Raw genomic sequence first — 15705 nt, forward strand, 5'->3', positions numbered from 1 at the left:
AATTTAATTTTACAAGTAATGAACGTTTTATTTTCGCGTTTGTGGCAGTCGGTGAATATAGCATAATCAGTATGCTACAAAACGCAATACAGCGGAAGACATTCAGCTACTTCCAGGTTAATCTCAGTTGCTAACGTCAATTATTGTTGATTAACCTTTGCAAACTACAATTCCCAGTGTACACTTCGCCAGTGACGTAGAGGTATTTCCTGTTATGGAAAATGGCTGCTCGGCGTGATATAGCCTTGTAAAACGATTGAGTAATGTGGGAATGGTAATGGTCCCGTTTTTTCATCGTAATATAGGGTAAGTATGGATTAAAAAAAATACATTTAACCCAGCGTGCAGTCTTTAAAAGCTTACTGCGTGTGAAATAGCGAGTTTATTTAACTTACTAAGAGCGGTAGTCGTTTAGGTAACGTCTTGATAGGCCAAAAATTCGTAATACGGCAACTGTTGACAGTTTATTGTGTTTTTTCTCTTTATATGTCAAACTAAAATATCTGAAATATCTGAAGTCTGAGTGTCTGACGGTGAATAGGAAAGTAAAAATGATCGATAGACAGGATGACGATCTGGAATCGCTGCGGTGGCTGTTGCGCTGAATGACTCGGTTGAGAGCAGAGTACTGAAAAGTTAGATAACGACATGTGTATGAACTCCACTGCTGTCGTTTTTTGTTTGTATATTTTTGGCCTAATTATTCTGAAATCCACCACAACTTGGTCTTGTTTCTATCCCTGAAAAAAGCTCGAATTATCAACGGTTAAACTTTATTGCTAAAAAATATTTGATCGTTTTCTAGGAGAATTTAGCGCGCATCATCATTTTCTAGCCCGGTTGAAATTCCCAAGCAGAAATAGTCATTTATTTTTGTGACTAAGCGTTTAATGGTTCACATTTATTACTGCATCAGTACATATAGATTGAAATGTGTGTCTGCTCAGTCGGGTTGTACTGTTTCGCTTGTAAGTCACCTTCACACGATGAATTGTATTTTACATGATGGCGTCGCAAAAAGCTGGATGATAGGCATTAACGAAATATGGAACAAGTAAGGGTTTATTCCATGCTGAAAAGAGAAGGAAACAGCGTTTCGGCTGTGGAGCCTTCTAAAGGTTTGACGCCCGAAGAAGGCGCCACAGCCGAAACGTTGTTTCCTTTCTTCTCATTTCAGCATGAAATAAACCTTTACTTGTTCCTACTTGAAACATTACAAACGTGCTCCGCTTAGAAGGCTCTTGCTTGTCCTGCTTGTGGTGTGCATTTTAGTAGATTGCAAACAAGAACGTTTTGCAAGTCAGTCCGTTGCTTCAGATTTTATTTAGGAGTGCACCTGGGGAGATTTGTAGCTACATGATTTATCTTGCAGTTTGTTATTTTTATTGCACTTTTAGTGCCTGCGCCTTTTTAAGCTTGGTATCGTTTTTTATCGATGTATACTGCTGTTATTGAGAAATGATAAGATACTATTTTGTGGTTGTCAGGTTTGCCCTTTTCCGCTCCTGATTTCTCTTGCTTGCTCCCCAGATGCCTAACAATGATGACAGTGTTTCCCCTTCGGAGCATGATGACAGAGAACCGAAGGAGCCTTCCCTGAAAAAGCTTAAATCGGCAGACGCAGATCCCGAGCCGGAGGCGCAAAACCTCAGACGCGATCTTGATGTAGAGGGTCTAAGCCAGGGGCTTCTCGATTTCTCTCCCACCGAGGAATCCCAGGAGGATGAGGCTTTGGGCACCTCGACCACTGAAGGTGATGAGTTGCAGGAGGTCGTGGAGGCAGAAGATGGGGTTTCGAGCTGGGTTACAGAGGGCAGTGGGGCCCGCGGCAGCACAGATGTCAGCTCCCCAGAGGGTGAAATCAAAGAGGAGCACGATCCTGAGGGGCTCACAGGGGGCATGGCAGCTATTAAAAATGTAGGTGGGGAGGCGTCAGGGCCTGTCAGTGAAACCTCTGCCTCGGCTCGACGCGTTACCCTCCCGGGCAAGTGCGGTACGAGTAGCACTGCCTTTATTGGCCCCAAGTGCCGAAGTGAATATGATGCACCGAAGACGGACTTTGAGGACAAGCTGAGCGAGTTCTACCGAGAGCTGGAGCAGATTGAACCTGGCGATTCCAGCACCAGTGAGGATGTGCGCGCCTCGGACGGTAGCTCCAGAAGACCGCAACGCCAGAGAGGGCCCAGGGCAGACGGCCAGCCGAACGCTCACAAGAACCACAAACCCAGCGCGCACCGTCGGTCTCGTCCATATCGGGACCAGTGGCAAGACCAGAGATACAGACCTAATGATTATGGGCCTGGTCGGTTTCCCAGCTGGGACAGCCCAGAGCCTCCTTACCACCAGCCTCAGTGGGAACAGGCCCCGTTGTTCATTGTTCCTCAGGGCCCCCTTTATCCAAGATTTCAGAAGTCGCCTTATTGTGGCCCTCCAAACTTCCCCCCTCAGCCTCCTGGGCCTTTCTATCCCCCAGGTTATACATCGCCTATGAACTCCTACTATGACTATTCTCGGAATGACGGCTCTTGGCAGTGGGAGGGTAGGGAGTTCCCCTCGGCTTCTGGCTATGATGGCCAGGATGTCTATTATGATGGTTCCCAAAGGTTCGTTGGTAGTGCCTGCCGTCCTCATGGGTACAGGAACTACCCCAGCAGCAATGGCAATGGTTTCTCGTACTGTGGAGAAGAAGCGTGGTCTCATCCTCCTGAACCTGGAGCCTCTGATGGCTTCCAGTCCGGCCAGCGTCAGGAGGAAAGATACCCAGGCCCGGAATACGATGGGCACTCCGAGTCATCCCCCGTTTTGATTCTGATGAGGGGCCTTCCTGGATCTGGGAAATCAACACGAGCACAGTGAGTACTTGGAGAGAGTGGGGCGGGAGTGATATTTCTCACTGATAAAAAAGAAAAGGAAACGGGATTGTTCCAGGTGTCGTAGTGGTATTGAGATGGGCTTTTGATAAATTGTTTGTATTGATCCTCATTTCTGAATTACCAGAAGTAACTAAAAGAGATGGACAAGCATTGGGGAAACTAGTTATCAGATAATGGCTTTTTATTGTTCGTGCTAATGTATATTGCAAACAGTGTGTTGATGGTTGTGTGCTGTCTTGATTCATGCCTCTGCAGTGGGCTTAAAAGAATTACACAGAAGAAGAGGCCCTTTGCCCTTTGAGACATGCTTCTCCAACTGCTTTTTGAAACAAGCCAGGGCTTTAACTTTGCATAAAGAAGTGCCTAATGTTCAATTTTAAAAACAGCTCTTCGTAGTTTCACTTGGAACCACCGATTCATGATTCACTGTTGATTCAGCTCTTCCCGTCCACTCTGTTGTATCATGTGTTAGCTCCACCTCTTTCATTTGGAATTGCTGGCACTGGTTGCGCTAAGGTACTGCACTGGAATGGACTGCAGTTGACATGTTTAGCAGCACTTGATCATAATATTTTAAAAGAAGCTTCATACTTGTACTTGAAGTTGGGTTTGCAACACTATAGCATAAGAAGATTAATGATTCTAATCGGCGTCAATTCATTTTTTAAGTCCTGACACATTGTGTTCCTACTTTGCAGGGAGCTGCTGTCTTCTGGTCCTGAAGGGATTGTTTTAAGCACAGATGACTATTTCAGTAAGGAGAAGGGATACACTTATGACTCTGCCTTACTCGGGGAAGCCCACGACTGGAATCACAACAGAGGTATAGGATCTAACTGCAGGCATCGCACTTGACATGAATAAACATCTGGTTTCTGCTTTATGAAGTCTTTCCAAGTTTGCACAGTCAGTTTGTCTTCTAAAGCAATGGCATTTGTGCCCTTGCATATGTGACCTCCAGAATCTGTGCTTTTTAAACCGCAAGCTAGCACATATCTTCTGCTGATGCTGTGGACCGAGACTTTGCCTCGGTGTTGCATAACTGTTTGTAAACAGGTTTTACAGTTAGTGGTGACATAAAGTCTGCATAGTACAAGGATCAAATGTTTCTGAAATAACTGGCATTCATTTTATTTACAGCTATTTTTTTAAATTAATAGAAACATCTTACATTTTACAATCTCTTCACCTTCAAATGTCCCTAGCACTTTTTGCAGATATGAGCAAGTGCTGGCTGCTAAATCCAAATGTATCATTTTGTATCATTGCAGCTAGAGAAGCTCTGGATCAAGGCCGTTCACCTGTAATAATAGATAATACTAACTTACAAGCTTGGGAAATGAAGCCGTATGTGGAACTGGTAAGCTTTTCTTATTGCTCGAGGTGTTTTTAAGCTGTGACAAGCCTCGTCAATGTATTCGCAAGTGTTGGGTAGATTTTACACATCAGACCACTGTAAGCAAAGACAGACTTGCAGAATCATTTTTTCTCTCTTTTAGATGATTGACAGTCTTTCTTTTTGCAGGCATTGGAAAGAGGGTACAGAGTAGAATTTCAGGAACCAGATACAAGTTGGAAATCAGATCCTTTGGAGCTGGAAAAGTAAGTAATGTTACCCAATGCAACCCATTGTTGGTCCCCTTTCTGAAGATAGCTTGTAATCTTAATTGAACTTCCTATTTTCAGATTGAAATTAGTTTCAGTTGTTCATCTGCCTTTGCAACTGCAGATGGTCACATTTGAGGATTTTATTACTAATGTACTAATTTGAGTGCTACAACAGCCATGGAAGGAATAAATGTCCATAATAGTAAATGCAATCTTTCAACTCACACAGAAAAATATGCAGCTGTCAATGAATTGAAAGCATGCCTTTAAATTCTCATTCATTTCAGGTTTTGAAGGAATTCAGATCTTTAGACACTCTTTGCTTCAATCAGAAATTGATTTCTAAGAAAGAGTAAGAAGTTATTGAAGTTTTATTTTATTTTGGTTGGTGGTGTTTTGTCCAAGAGCTTTTGAAGGGTAGATCACTTGTGAGCGGAGCACTTTTGGCAACAGACTGCTCCAGCTACGGTGTTCAAGGGAACATTTCCGCAGGTCTTTCCTCCCGGCGGCTGTCAGGGTGTATAATGCTGCCCTAGGCTAGGACTGTTAGCCCTTCATTTGCTGTCTATGGATTTGGACAATCAGTCTGTATAAACCTATGCACACTTTGCACCTATTTTATTGTTTTTACAGTGACTATGATAATCACATTTTGCACACACCTGTGTATTTATTTTTATATTTATTTTGTTGTCTTTTGTTTTATAACTATTCTGATGTCTGTTTTTGTTTGTCCTGGGCTGGACTGCTGTAACACATCAATTTCCCTACGGGATTAATAAAGTCTTATCTATCTATCTATATCCAGTGACTTGACGGATTGTAGCGTGATGGGCTGGTGAGGATTCAGCGCACTCCATACAGTGTCTGACTTCATTCTTCTTCCTCTGCAGGAGGAACAAGCATGGAGTGCCCGGAGAGAAGATTTCGCATATGCTGGAGCGATTCGAACGGCCCGTGTCTGTAGATATTGTACTGAACTCGCAGGAGCCCACTCATAAAACCTCATCGCATCACAGACAGAGGTGGGGTGGCACAGCAGACCCCTGAGAGCCCTGACGTGTTTCTTATCACATGAGCACAAACACATACAGCCTAACACATACAGCTGAGATCCATCTTTCAGTAACCAGTGGATTTTCGTGGTGATCTTTTCTATTCTTTGTTGCTATACCCCCTCCAAAAAGTATTTTCACTTCTGCGCTGGTGAAGATCCATAATTGTGATTATATTTTAACCATTTTAACCAAACATCTTGACATTTCTAAGCAATACTCATATGAGTCTGTTCACGGAGGTGTCCTTTTCATGTTTTCTTCCATTGCTGCAATTTCCTGATAGTCTGTCAGTCCTGTGTTGAAATATGTACTAGTGTCTTGGGCAGCTGTGGAATTCAAGAAATAGGAGAAAAAGTTGTAAATGTCTCTATGAAAGACAGTGGACACATGTCCTTTAAAGTAATACTGTATTCAAAATCCTAACACAAGCAGAAATATTTTTGAAAATGTATTTTGTAATGGAAATTTAAGAAAATCTTAAGTTTTTTACATCTGGATGGTTAAAACACATCTTAATTTTATGAACTTCCAGTATTTTAATACACCACTCTGTTAGTATTTGTTTTTATTTTCAGTACTTAGACTTAATACTAAAGAGAATTTTTTAGAAGAACAATATAAATTTGCACTATTTTTTGTCGTAGATCCCGTTCTGCTGTGGATACAAAAGATATATTCCTATTGTTTTATTTGCAGAAAAATATTTCAGGGTTTGTCAAGCTCAAGTTTTATATGTATATATTACTGCAAGGTTTGATATTTATCTTTTTGTATATATGTACAGCAATACAGTATCTCCAGAGCAGAATGGACACATTCATACAGTACTGCAGTTTAAGTGCAGAATTCAAGACACTTTAAATGTGGAACAGCATAAATCTGTAGTTGGTGTTTTAAAAATGAGCTGTAGTTGTCCTGGAGACTTGAACATCAGTTTTACAGCTTGAACTTTTTTAACATTTTGATGTGTATTTTATTCCCCCCCACTAAGAATAATCAGTCTACTGATCAGTTGATTTCAGCATTGCTGACGACTTAGTTGGGAAATCTTGAACTGAAACGGCACTAAAGATAGTTCTTCTGAAGGATTCCACCATTATTGTGCTGTTAACACTTGTGTTCGTTTACGACTTTAAAAATATTAAGAGTTTAGTAAATAGTAAAAGTTTCCTTACTCTCTCCTTGGAGAAGGACTGTTCTTCTGTGTGAAATATTAATAAAGATTAACATTCTGTGAGGAGGTGTAATTTACCCACTTACCTCCTCCATGATTCCTTCAATCACATACTGTATTCCCGAGTTTGAATATTGCAAAGTTGTTTTTTTTTTTCATTTGAAGAGCAGAACCAATAGCAGACCACATCAAAGTAGTCATCTGAGAGAATGCCTCATTCTTTTCCAGCAGAGTAGGTCACCTTAGGGATCACAGTCCTGTTTTGTTGACTCTGTCCCACCAGGCTTTGCATTTTAATCCGTGCCGTCATATTTATATGGAGCTTGATTATTCACTTTACTACCTGTAACATTTTGCATGTTTTTGTTCTAGTACCTGCTTTATAACAAAAAATCTACTTCTAGGAAAGCATGGTGATATTTACCTTTTGGGTACTTGCCAAACTTAAAATCGTTTGTCAAATCAGTTCTAAGACTAATTAAAATAAATCTGGTGTATGTCAAATTTAATACTACATCTACAGTTATAGACCACATTCTCCCTGCCTTGAATCAGGTGGCATGATGTGTGATCAGATGCTCACACTTTGACTTATTACGAGTGTTCTGATGGCAGTGCAGATTTCTTTTACTTAATTTTCAGGTTTTTTTCAGTCTCGCTAATGTTTGACAGGGATTAAACAATCAGAGTCATGTCCACTAGGATATTCACTCTGGTTGGAATGTGTTTTTTTAACCAGGAATGCTTATTTCTTGACTTTGCTAACAGATATTTTTGTTCGGTGTCAAAATAAACTGCTTTTCTTGTATTTTCTGTAGCTGTAATGGAAGGTTTTGTATCTGGGTGTCACAACACTTCCTTGTCCTTGGGGTTGGTGATAAATGTAGATAAATATCCTATAGGAGGTGATCTGTACTCGAGTACTATACTAGCTGTTTATAATGGGTTGAAGACTGAAAAAGAAGCACAATCCTCAGAATCAAAGAAGATCAACAGATACAATCTACTTAGAATATTCATAACCAGTAGTATTTTATTGTGTAATGGAAATCTCTTTTGTACGTGGCATTCTGTGTTTTATGTAATTTAAAATTAAACATCAAATAATAAGATTTAAATTTCAATTGAAGTATATATCCTGTTTTCCCTTAACACTTACAACTCATAGTAAATTTAAAACAAATCTTCATTCTTAAAGTTTCTAAGTTTGTGTGTATTTGGGATTAGATATTATTTTTTTTATTTTTATGATGTAGGTGGAATTAAGCTGTGGATGTCTGCTAGTGCAGTAGTGAAACGCAAATTTGTATTTTTTGATTTGGGTTTTTATGTTAATCAAAAACATTTAGTTCATATTTCTCTCAGGAAAAAATTTGCAATTTAAAAATACTGTTACTGTGGTAGCTTTACAAAACATTTTATTTATTGTTTGAACTTCTGAATATTAGTGTCACAAACTTGACGGGTGTTATAATTGTAAAGGTTAGCTGTCAAGAGGAGCTCTGTAATCTTTTGTAGTCATTCTGAATGTTTTTCAGTTTTTTTTTATTTACAATGTTTCCAGATTGTAGTAACTGTTAAAAGCGTATTAGTACTTTTAGGAAGTAAATATGAGTAAATTCCCTTACAGGAGTTTTACAGCACAAATGTTAAGAACTATAGATTTTCAACTTGATCTTCTAAGTAGAAGCTCTTTAAGGGCTTCAGTTGCAGTAATTTGCTCTCTTTTACATTGTAACCTATTTTAATTTTTTCCCCAAGTAAAAATGGTAAAACAATTTCTTCAATTTGTATTTTGTTTAGTTTTTCACAATATTACAAGTTTCCTGGATGTCCTGTGTAAATATTTATTGCAACAGGAACTTTTACAACAGACCACACTTGAATGGATTCACATACTAACTTTAAAATGTATTGTTTTTATAACTGTGTATTGCAAAATGTTACACAACATTACAAGAATAAATAAGACAAAAGCACAGTTTAATAAGACTCTATTGCACGGCAAGACATGGAGCTGCAGTACATATCTCCTGATACAGCTACCTACATGCTACCAAGGTTTGTATATTCATCTTATTTGTAAGGGAGCTCAGTGGTAATAGAGATGGGCTTACAAGACAAGAATACTGTTCTGCACTCTCTTTAGGGGCATTTACTGGACAACATTTAGAGTGTTCAAAGAATAAGACCTTGCACAGAAATAATTGGTATGTGGAAGGAGTAGGTAGTATCTAGGCTTTGAATGCACCTATCAGGTTTTGACAGTTTCTTTCATCACTTGGTCGGATGAATTGTTTTATTTAAACACCAGTTTAACTGCATTTACTTTTTGTTTAATTAATAATGCCAGTGGGCGAGATAACTTCCCAAGTCTCCTGTGGTAACCAGCTTGTGTGAACAAACAGGAATGCTGTCTGAAAATTTCATCAGCTTGTACGAATAATACCAAAAACCTATTTTAAAATGTTTTGCATGATTTTTATGTTATATCTTGTTTAGAAATAGGTCGTTGATATGACTGTGGTAAATATATATATATCCTTTGTTTTCATAGGAGGAATGCAATGGAAAGGTTTTTAAAAAGACTAATCTACATTAACATGTCTGGAATGTAGAAATAACATGTAGAAAAAGAATGTCAATTGTGACTTTGACAATGTCAATGACTTAAAGTTGGTAACATTTTAGCAGACAGTTTAAGATTCACCTGGGTTATTAGACCTGATGTTTGTTATTAATGTAAATAAGAAAAGTTCATAGGGATTATCCCACTGCAGTTAGTCTTTTAATCACTAATTTGAAAAGATGGGGAACACTCAAGTAGTTATTCAATTAAGAGACCTCATCCTTAATTGGATGAATAGATCCTTTAGGACTGAAGAGTATTATGATTTTGGTATCAGATACTTTAAATTCTCTCTAAATATCTGCTTAATCACAAATTGTTCCAAGCCTTAAGAAGTTGAGAGTTTTATGGTCACCTATAAAACCTGCTGGATTGGGTGTCTCTCAGGCCAGGGTGGGAGACCCTTGATGTGGGCATGGCTTTGTAGTCCATGAATTAAGCTGCATTATTTGCTATAAAGATGTGACTACAGATAACCATACAAATGTAATCTTTGATCTGTAAAGTTATTAGCTGCTGCCGCTGCTGATGGAATTCTAGGACACTCTTACTACCTCCCCCTCAAAAAAAATAACTGAATCCCGCGGGGATACATATAGAACCCACCCTCCAATCAACAATCTGCTCAAGCTAGAAATTGAGATTTTGGGCACATAAATCTGCCATCCATGGGCTATATTTGTAATTTCTTATTGGCAGAGAAGTTATCTGGTCCAGACGTGTGCAGGCTGCTTTAATTTCAGGACTGAGGGGTTAACGTTCACTTATCTTCTTGTCTGTAGGAATAGAGTGCAAAAACCGAGGTCTAGGAGAAGAAGAAGAAATCCCAAACGGAAAGGGCAGCGGAAATCGGAAATCGCTGCCGGCTCAGAAGTGGGGCTACGGAGAAGGACCCACAGCAGCTCAGCCTCTGCCAGTTCTGAAGAAGAAGGGTTACTTGCTACTAGTTGTGGTGAACCTTCAGGGGGTGCCGCACTTGTAGAACTGTCTTGTGAAGTACCCCATGTAAACTTTAACAGCCAGGGAGTACAAAGCAGTGCTGTATGTCATGATCCTAACACTGCACAGATGGCCACGGAGGAAAGCTATGCTAAAGACCGATATTTTTCATGGAGGCTTGATCGAATCTTTGCAAAACTGTACAGCTATTTTGGGAAACCTGTAGCACAAAATTCAGAAGAAGCTGACAAAAGACGTGGCAATTCTACTGGGAATAATGCCGTCATAGAAGAGTCAAAGGCAGAAGATCATGATTCGGTTCATATAAGCGATTTTAAATGGACTTCAACAAGCATGAATCAGGATAAAGAATTCAAAACGTTTGAAGAAAATGAAACCAAAGGTTCAGGTTCTTATACCGAACAAGTCAAGGTCAGCTTTGCCGCGGAAGTGCCTTTTACGAAACATTGCGGTGGTTGCACTGGCATTCAAAATGAAAGAGATAGAGTAGCAGTTTTGAAAAAATCCAAAAAACTGGAGCAATTTATTTTGTCTGATATGTGTCATGAAGATTCATCGGCTACAAATGCTTCTGCACACCCAAAGACCAAAGGAGTTGTCCATTCTGAAAAACACCCAGACAGCTCTGAAGATTATACATTGCAGGAAGCCATATCCTCAAACAATGACTGTGCTCAGTTGCACATAAAAGAATGCTCACATACACAAGTACAGGAAGAGAAGCCTTGCCATTCACAAGGAGATGATCATTCTACAGTGGTGTCAGAACAAAGGAGAAGCAATACGATGATCAATGCAAGAGCTTTAGCTCTACAGAAATTCAGGCGGCCTTACAATATTGCTCCAATGTTTCATTTCGCACAGGAGAGGAACACTATCTGCAGGGTGATTGATGCAGAAGAAAATCCCCATTTTGAAGATGGGGAACAAAAACGTCAATTGCAAATACCTATAGCCAACCTCCAGGTGAGAAGCAGATTTACAGGAGGGAGTGAGATCTGTCGAGACGTACATCCAACAGCAGGTGAAAACCACGATACCATCTGCGTTAAAGATGGGGAAGAGGATTTCACAGCGCAGTCTGCAGGATCTCTTGCAGAAAGCACAGAGCGTTGTCAGTCGGTCAAAGAGAACGGGACTGCAGCTTCTCAGAACGTTTATGATGAGATCCACTTTGATTACAGAGACACTGAGGGAATGAGAAAAACGGACTCATCTTCAGACTTGGCTCCAGGTGAGCCAGACGTTTTATCCTCAGTTTTCGAATCTTCTTCTAAGGAGATGTGTGAACCTGCAGTCCCAGGTGATCCGTGTTTTGGAACAGCAGAAAGAGATTCTGAACACCACACATTTGGACACAGTGAACGCCAGAGAGCTGCCTCCACCTCGGGAGGATTGCTAGGAATCTGTTTGTCACTGGAGCTGGCTTTGCAGCTCGAGGAATTGTTTGGACCCATTGGTGTGGAGCTGGGTAAGTCTGCGGCCTTCTGCAGTTTGTCTTCTGTAGGGGCCATTGAACCAACTAGTTCTCGAATACAAGGATAACTGTTAAATATGTAAATTTATCTTTGGATTTTCCCAATTTAAAATTCAAAGTTTATTAATCACATTGATAAAAACCTTTAAATATCGCATTAAATGGGACTGGGTAGTGTCAGCAAATTTGCAGCAACTTAATGTTTTGAGATGGCAGTGAATTGAGGCTTTCTGTTCTTACTGGCGTGAAACCACACTGTGCAGATATCACAAGCCTGCTGTGATTAAGCATCTTCACTATGGGCAGCCTGTCAGTGGTTTGTCAGAAATCAGCATAATCATATGACCTCTGCATCTTGGTGTTGTGAAGAAACGTTGGTCCCCCTTTCCATTTCACCTAGCGGAAATGTTTTACTTTGTATTGCAATAGATGCAAGATACCTATTAATCTAGATAAATGTCTAGTCTAACTGTTATCCCCATAATATCTAAAGACTTCCAACAACAACTGGTAAACAGAACCTGGATAAGGGAAAAGTGTCATTTATTTCTTCCCCTGTTTCTAAATCATATTATTTACTTCATTTTCCCCCTACTCCTGTAGCTATGTTCATGTAAGCTTTCTTCCTGGGACTACACAAAAGCACAGAATAAAGCATTAACTAGCTAACCATAGATGAAACAACTTGTATGGGTTATTGTTAGTAAAGTAATAGTATTAAAAAATAGTTATAAAAGTGATACCATTTCAAATGATGGGTATTTCTCTCAAGATGTGGAATTCCCCTTTTAAAACACAAATCGACACTAATCTGGGTTAAGTTTATGTGTGAGAATATAATACTGGATAAATACTCCACAAGTGAAGATACTTTTGCTAAATACATTCTGCAAACTATAATTGGACCTTATGTATATGTAAATACAGATTCCTTGCTGCCTGAAGATTATATTGTGCCTTTGGATTGGAAATTGTCACAGATGATTCATTTACAGTGGAAGAACACATTAGAGGTATGTCATTATTAATGAACATATAATGTCGATTAAAGAAAAGGGCTACATTTTAAAAGGACTCTTCATTTCAGACTGTAAACTGGAGATGTCATGTTTAAGCAGAATTATTACACAGTCATGTCAGAAAGTACCTATTGTCAAAATAAATTCCATTCATACTCTGAAAGCAAAACGCTGAATAAACATGTCACCTTCTGTTTGACTGTTTGAAAAGTGAGATTTAAGATGACACATATCATAAGCAAAATATGAAAAAAAAATGTATTCAATTACCTATCTGTTGTTTGTGTTTTAGGAAAGACGGAAATATACCGTTACAAAGTGACAACTTCCAGACAGGTATTTTTTTATTTTTGATTTTTTTCCCCATTTAAATCCTGCTCATTACCTTCCAGTATACTTGCCTGTACTTCTTTAGCCTTTTTTGCTTTTAATCTTTTAAACTCGAATAGTAAAATACACATTCAGGGTTTCCTCGCTATCTGTTTAATTTATGCAAACAGCACATAATAGCTATTTAGAATGAGAATCTATGTACTGTAGCTATGAATCTATATAACAAGGGAACAAAGATGCAGAAGAACAAAGCATGCATGTGTGAATGTCTCAATAGCAATTTTCTATGACTGCGTAATGAGCTCCCATGTACAGGCCCTACAAGAGGGGAGGCCAGCAGGGCCATTGGGCCCGGGCCTCACCTCAGCCAAGGGTGGGTGGTCCTCCACTTTAACCCTTTGGCTGTTTCCCGACTTGAGTCGAATTTGGAACTTTTACCATATACTGCGATGTTTGACTAAAGTCCACAGCTGTGGAAAAACGTCCCCCTTTCGCTGCTGAATCTACTCTTCTTTAGGAGTTTTGAAATGCCTGCCTTAATCTTCCCATCATGCTGTTCTTGACATTAAAATATTTTTTACCCCTCTTCCCAAACAATCTACCTCATCTGAGCTCTTGGAGGGCCTCCCCATGTACAGTGTATGTCTAACCAAAGTATCGATAAAATGGTCAAAGACGTTTAGCACTGAGCAGGCAGATGTTTTCAGCAAAAAAAAAATCAAAACCTGTTCTTGGCAGGATAGGATAAAAGAAGAGTTTCTTCCTGTAGCTTTTAGAATATACTGTATGAGTTGCATGCAGTATAAGGGATAAATCTCCACTGTTAATCACCATCTTCTTAAGGGAGTTGGGGTGACACATGAATTGTTCACACAGTGAATGGTGGAAGTATTGGGCTTTGTGCTTTTTTCAGGAGCATGAAAGTGGCTCATCAGTGAAGAGATTCAAGATGGATCTGAGGAGAGGAGCAAACTGAGCGCTCAGCCCAAAAGGATTAAAGAGCACTCCAGGAAAAGCTCCTAAAGTCTTGACTACACTGGGTGATGGCTTGGGTGTCTCACAGTATATCACTTGTTGTAAATGCACCTGCATAAATGCATAATAGCACACTCTTCTTTTATTGCACACAGTTCTTTCAAACAAATTACACCTTGCATAATTTTTTTTCAAGAAGCCTTATGAGTTGCACCAAGTATATTTAAAGATTGTGTGTGTATATTAAAGAAGTGTTCGCTGTAAAATAACAAATTAAGGAATACACTATTTATCACAGTGACTCGCTTGTCTTTTATTTGTTTCTTGTATTGGAGATTTTTTGTTTCATACAATCTTCAGAAGACTTGGTCTGATTTTTCAGTAAACTGGCTCTGTCTGGGTTACTCCGGACAAGAGCCTTTGAAAGATTAAAGCATTTTAGAACACAACAAGCCATCTACACAGACACCCCATTGTTTTGCTGATTTTCATTTAATTATTTATATATGATTTTTTTAGCATCAGACCTAAGGAGCAAAGAGAGAATTGCACGGATTAGTTTAAAAAAGAAGATTGCCAAATTAAAAATGCAGTGCTGTACCGTAACATGACTGTTTACATATTGTTGCTGGACAGATACATGTTCTGTGATTCACCTTGTGTTATGGCTGTTCCTCTGCCATGTATTACCACGCATTGCAATTTTTCTGAGAAAATAAAGGCATTGCAAGCACGCAGGTCTGTTTCCTATTTTCTATACAGAACAGCAAAGTGTATTCACACCTACCAAGTGACTATATGTATGACTGAAATGTTGTGTGTCTGAAAATACTTGTTCACTTTTCTTCTCCTGTTGCACCACACAACCCATTTCCCTCTGCAGGGACAAGGTTTTGTGTGGCATGGCGATGCTCATTGGCTGCTGTCTTGGCTCACTTCTGTGAGTCTGGAAGGACTCACAAATCCATTGCTATTTTTCTTTTGTGTTACCTGTGATCAGGCTTCCCCTTTTCTCAAATTGTGGGAGTTCTGCTTTTCTAACCTTGTTCTCTTGCCTTGTTTTGTGTGCTTTCCCTTGCTTGTGAGTAGGTGCATTTAAACATGTTTCAATTTATCATGGATAACACGAAGTTAGTCTCCATTGAAAGTTTTGTAAAAAAAAGTCAAAAGAACACTAGCACTGATATACACTCCTTGTTCCGGGGAATCACTGTCACCCATGGCTTTATTCATCCAGGGGCTCTTAATGACTATATTTGAATAAATTGATCTTATGAGCATTGTAATTGCCTGCAGTATAAAACCCAATGGGCTGTGACTCTTCAGGATCAGGAGTGAGTGTCACTGAGATATAGGATTTTGGAAGTATTCAGACCCACCACATCAGTATTTGGTAGGACCACCTTTGCCACAAAAACAGCTTTAAAAAGCAATCTTTTGGGGTAGGTGTCCATCACTGAAACAAGTCCCCTTGCCTGTTCTTTACTCCATGCATTTCTCTCCACTTCTAACGAGATTCACAGTCCCTGCTGATGAGAAGAATCATCACAGCATGATGCTTCGACCACTTCACTGGGACTTCATTGTGTTTCCTGGGAC

At 39.5% G+C, this 15705-nt stretch overlaps 1 protein-coding gene across 1 annotated transcript; it reads left to right on the plus strand.

Annotated features, from left to right (window-relative positions):
- The first annotated feature begins 189 nt into the window (after positions 1–189).
- On the plus strand, positions 190–14839 carry n4bp2l2 (NEDD4 binding protein 2-like 2). The gene is made up of 10 exons (XM_015341999.2): positions 190–306; positions 1531–2852; positions 3572–3696; positions 4145–4233; positions 4399–4475; positions 5375–5506; positions 10125–11773; positions 12707–12792; positions 13091–13134; positions 14045–14839. Exons 2-9 carry the CDS (start codon positions 1531–1533, stop codon positions 13118–13120), a joined length of 3510 nt encoding a protein of 1169 aa, XP_015197485.1. The 5' UTR covers positions 190–306; the 3' UTR covers positions 13121–13134; positions 14045–14839.
- The last annotated feature ends 866 nt before the right edge of the window (positions 14840–15705 follow it).

The sequence above is a fragment of the Lepisosteus oculatus genome, chromosome 5, assembly GCF_040954835.1.
Source record: "Lepisosteus oculatus isolate fLepOcu1 chromosome 5, fLepOcu1.hap2, whole genome shotgun sequence".
NCBI lineage: Eukaryota > Metazoa > Chordata > Actinopteri > Semionotiformes > Lepisosteidae > Lepisosteus > Lepisosteus oculatus.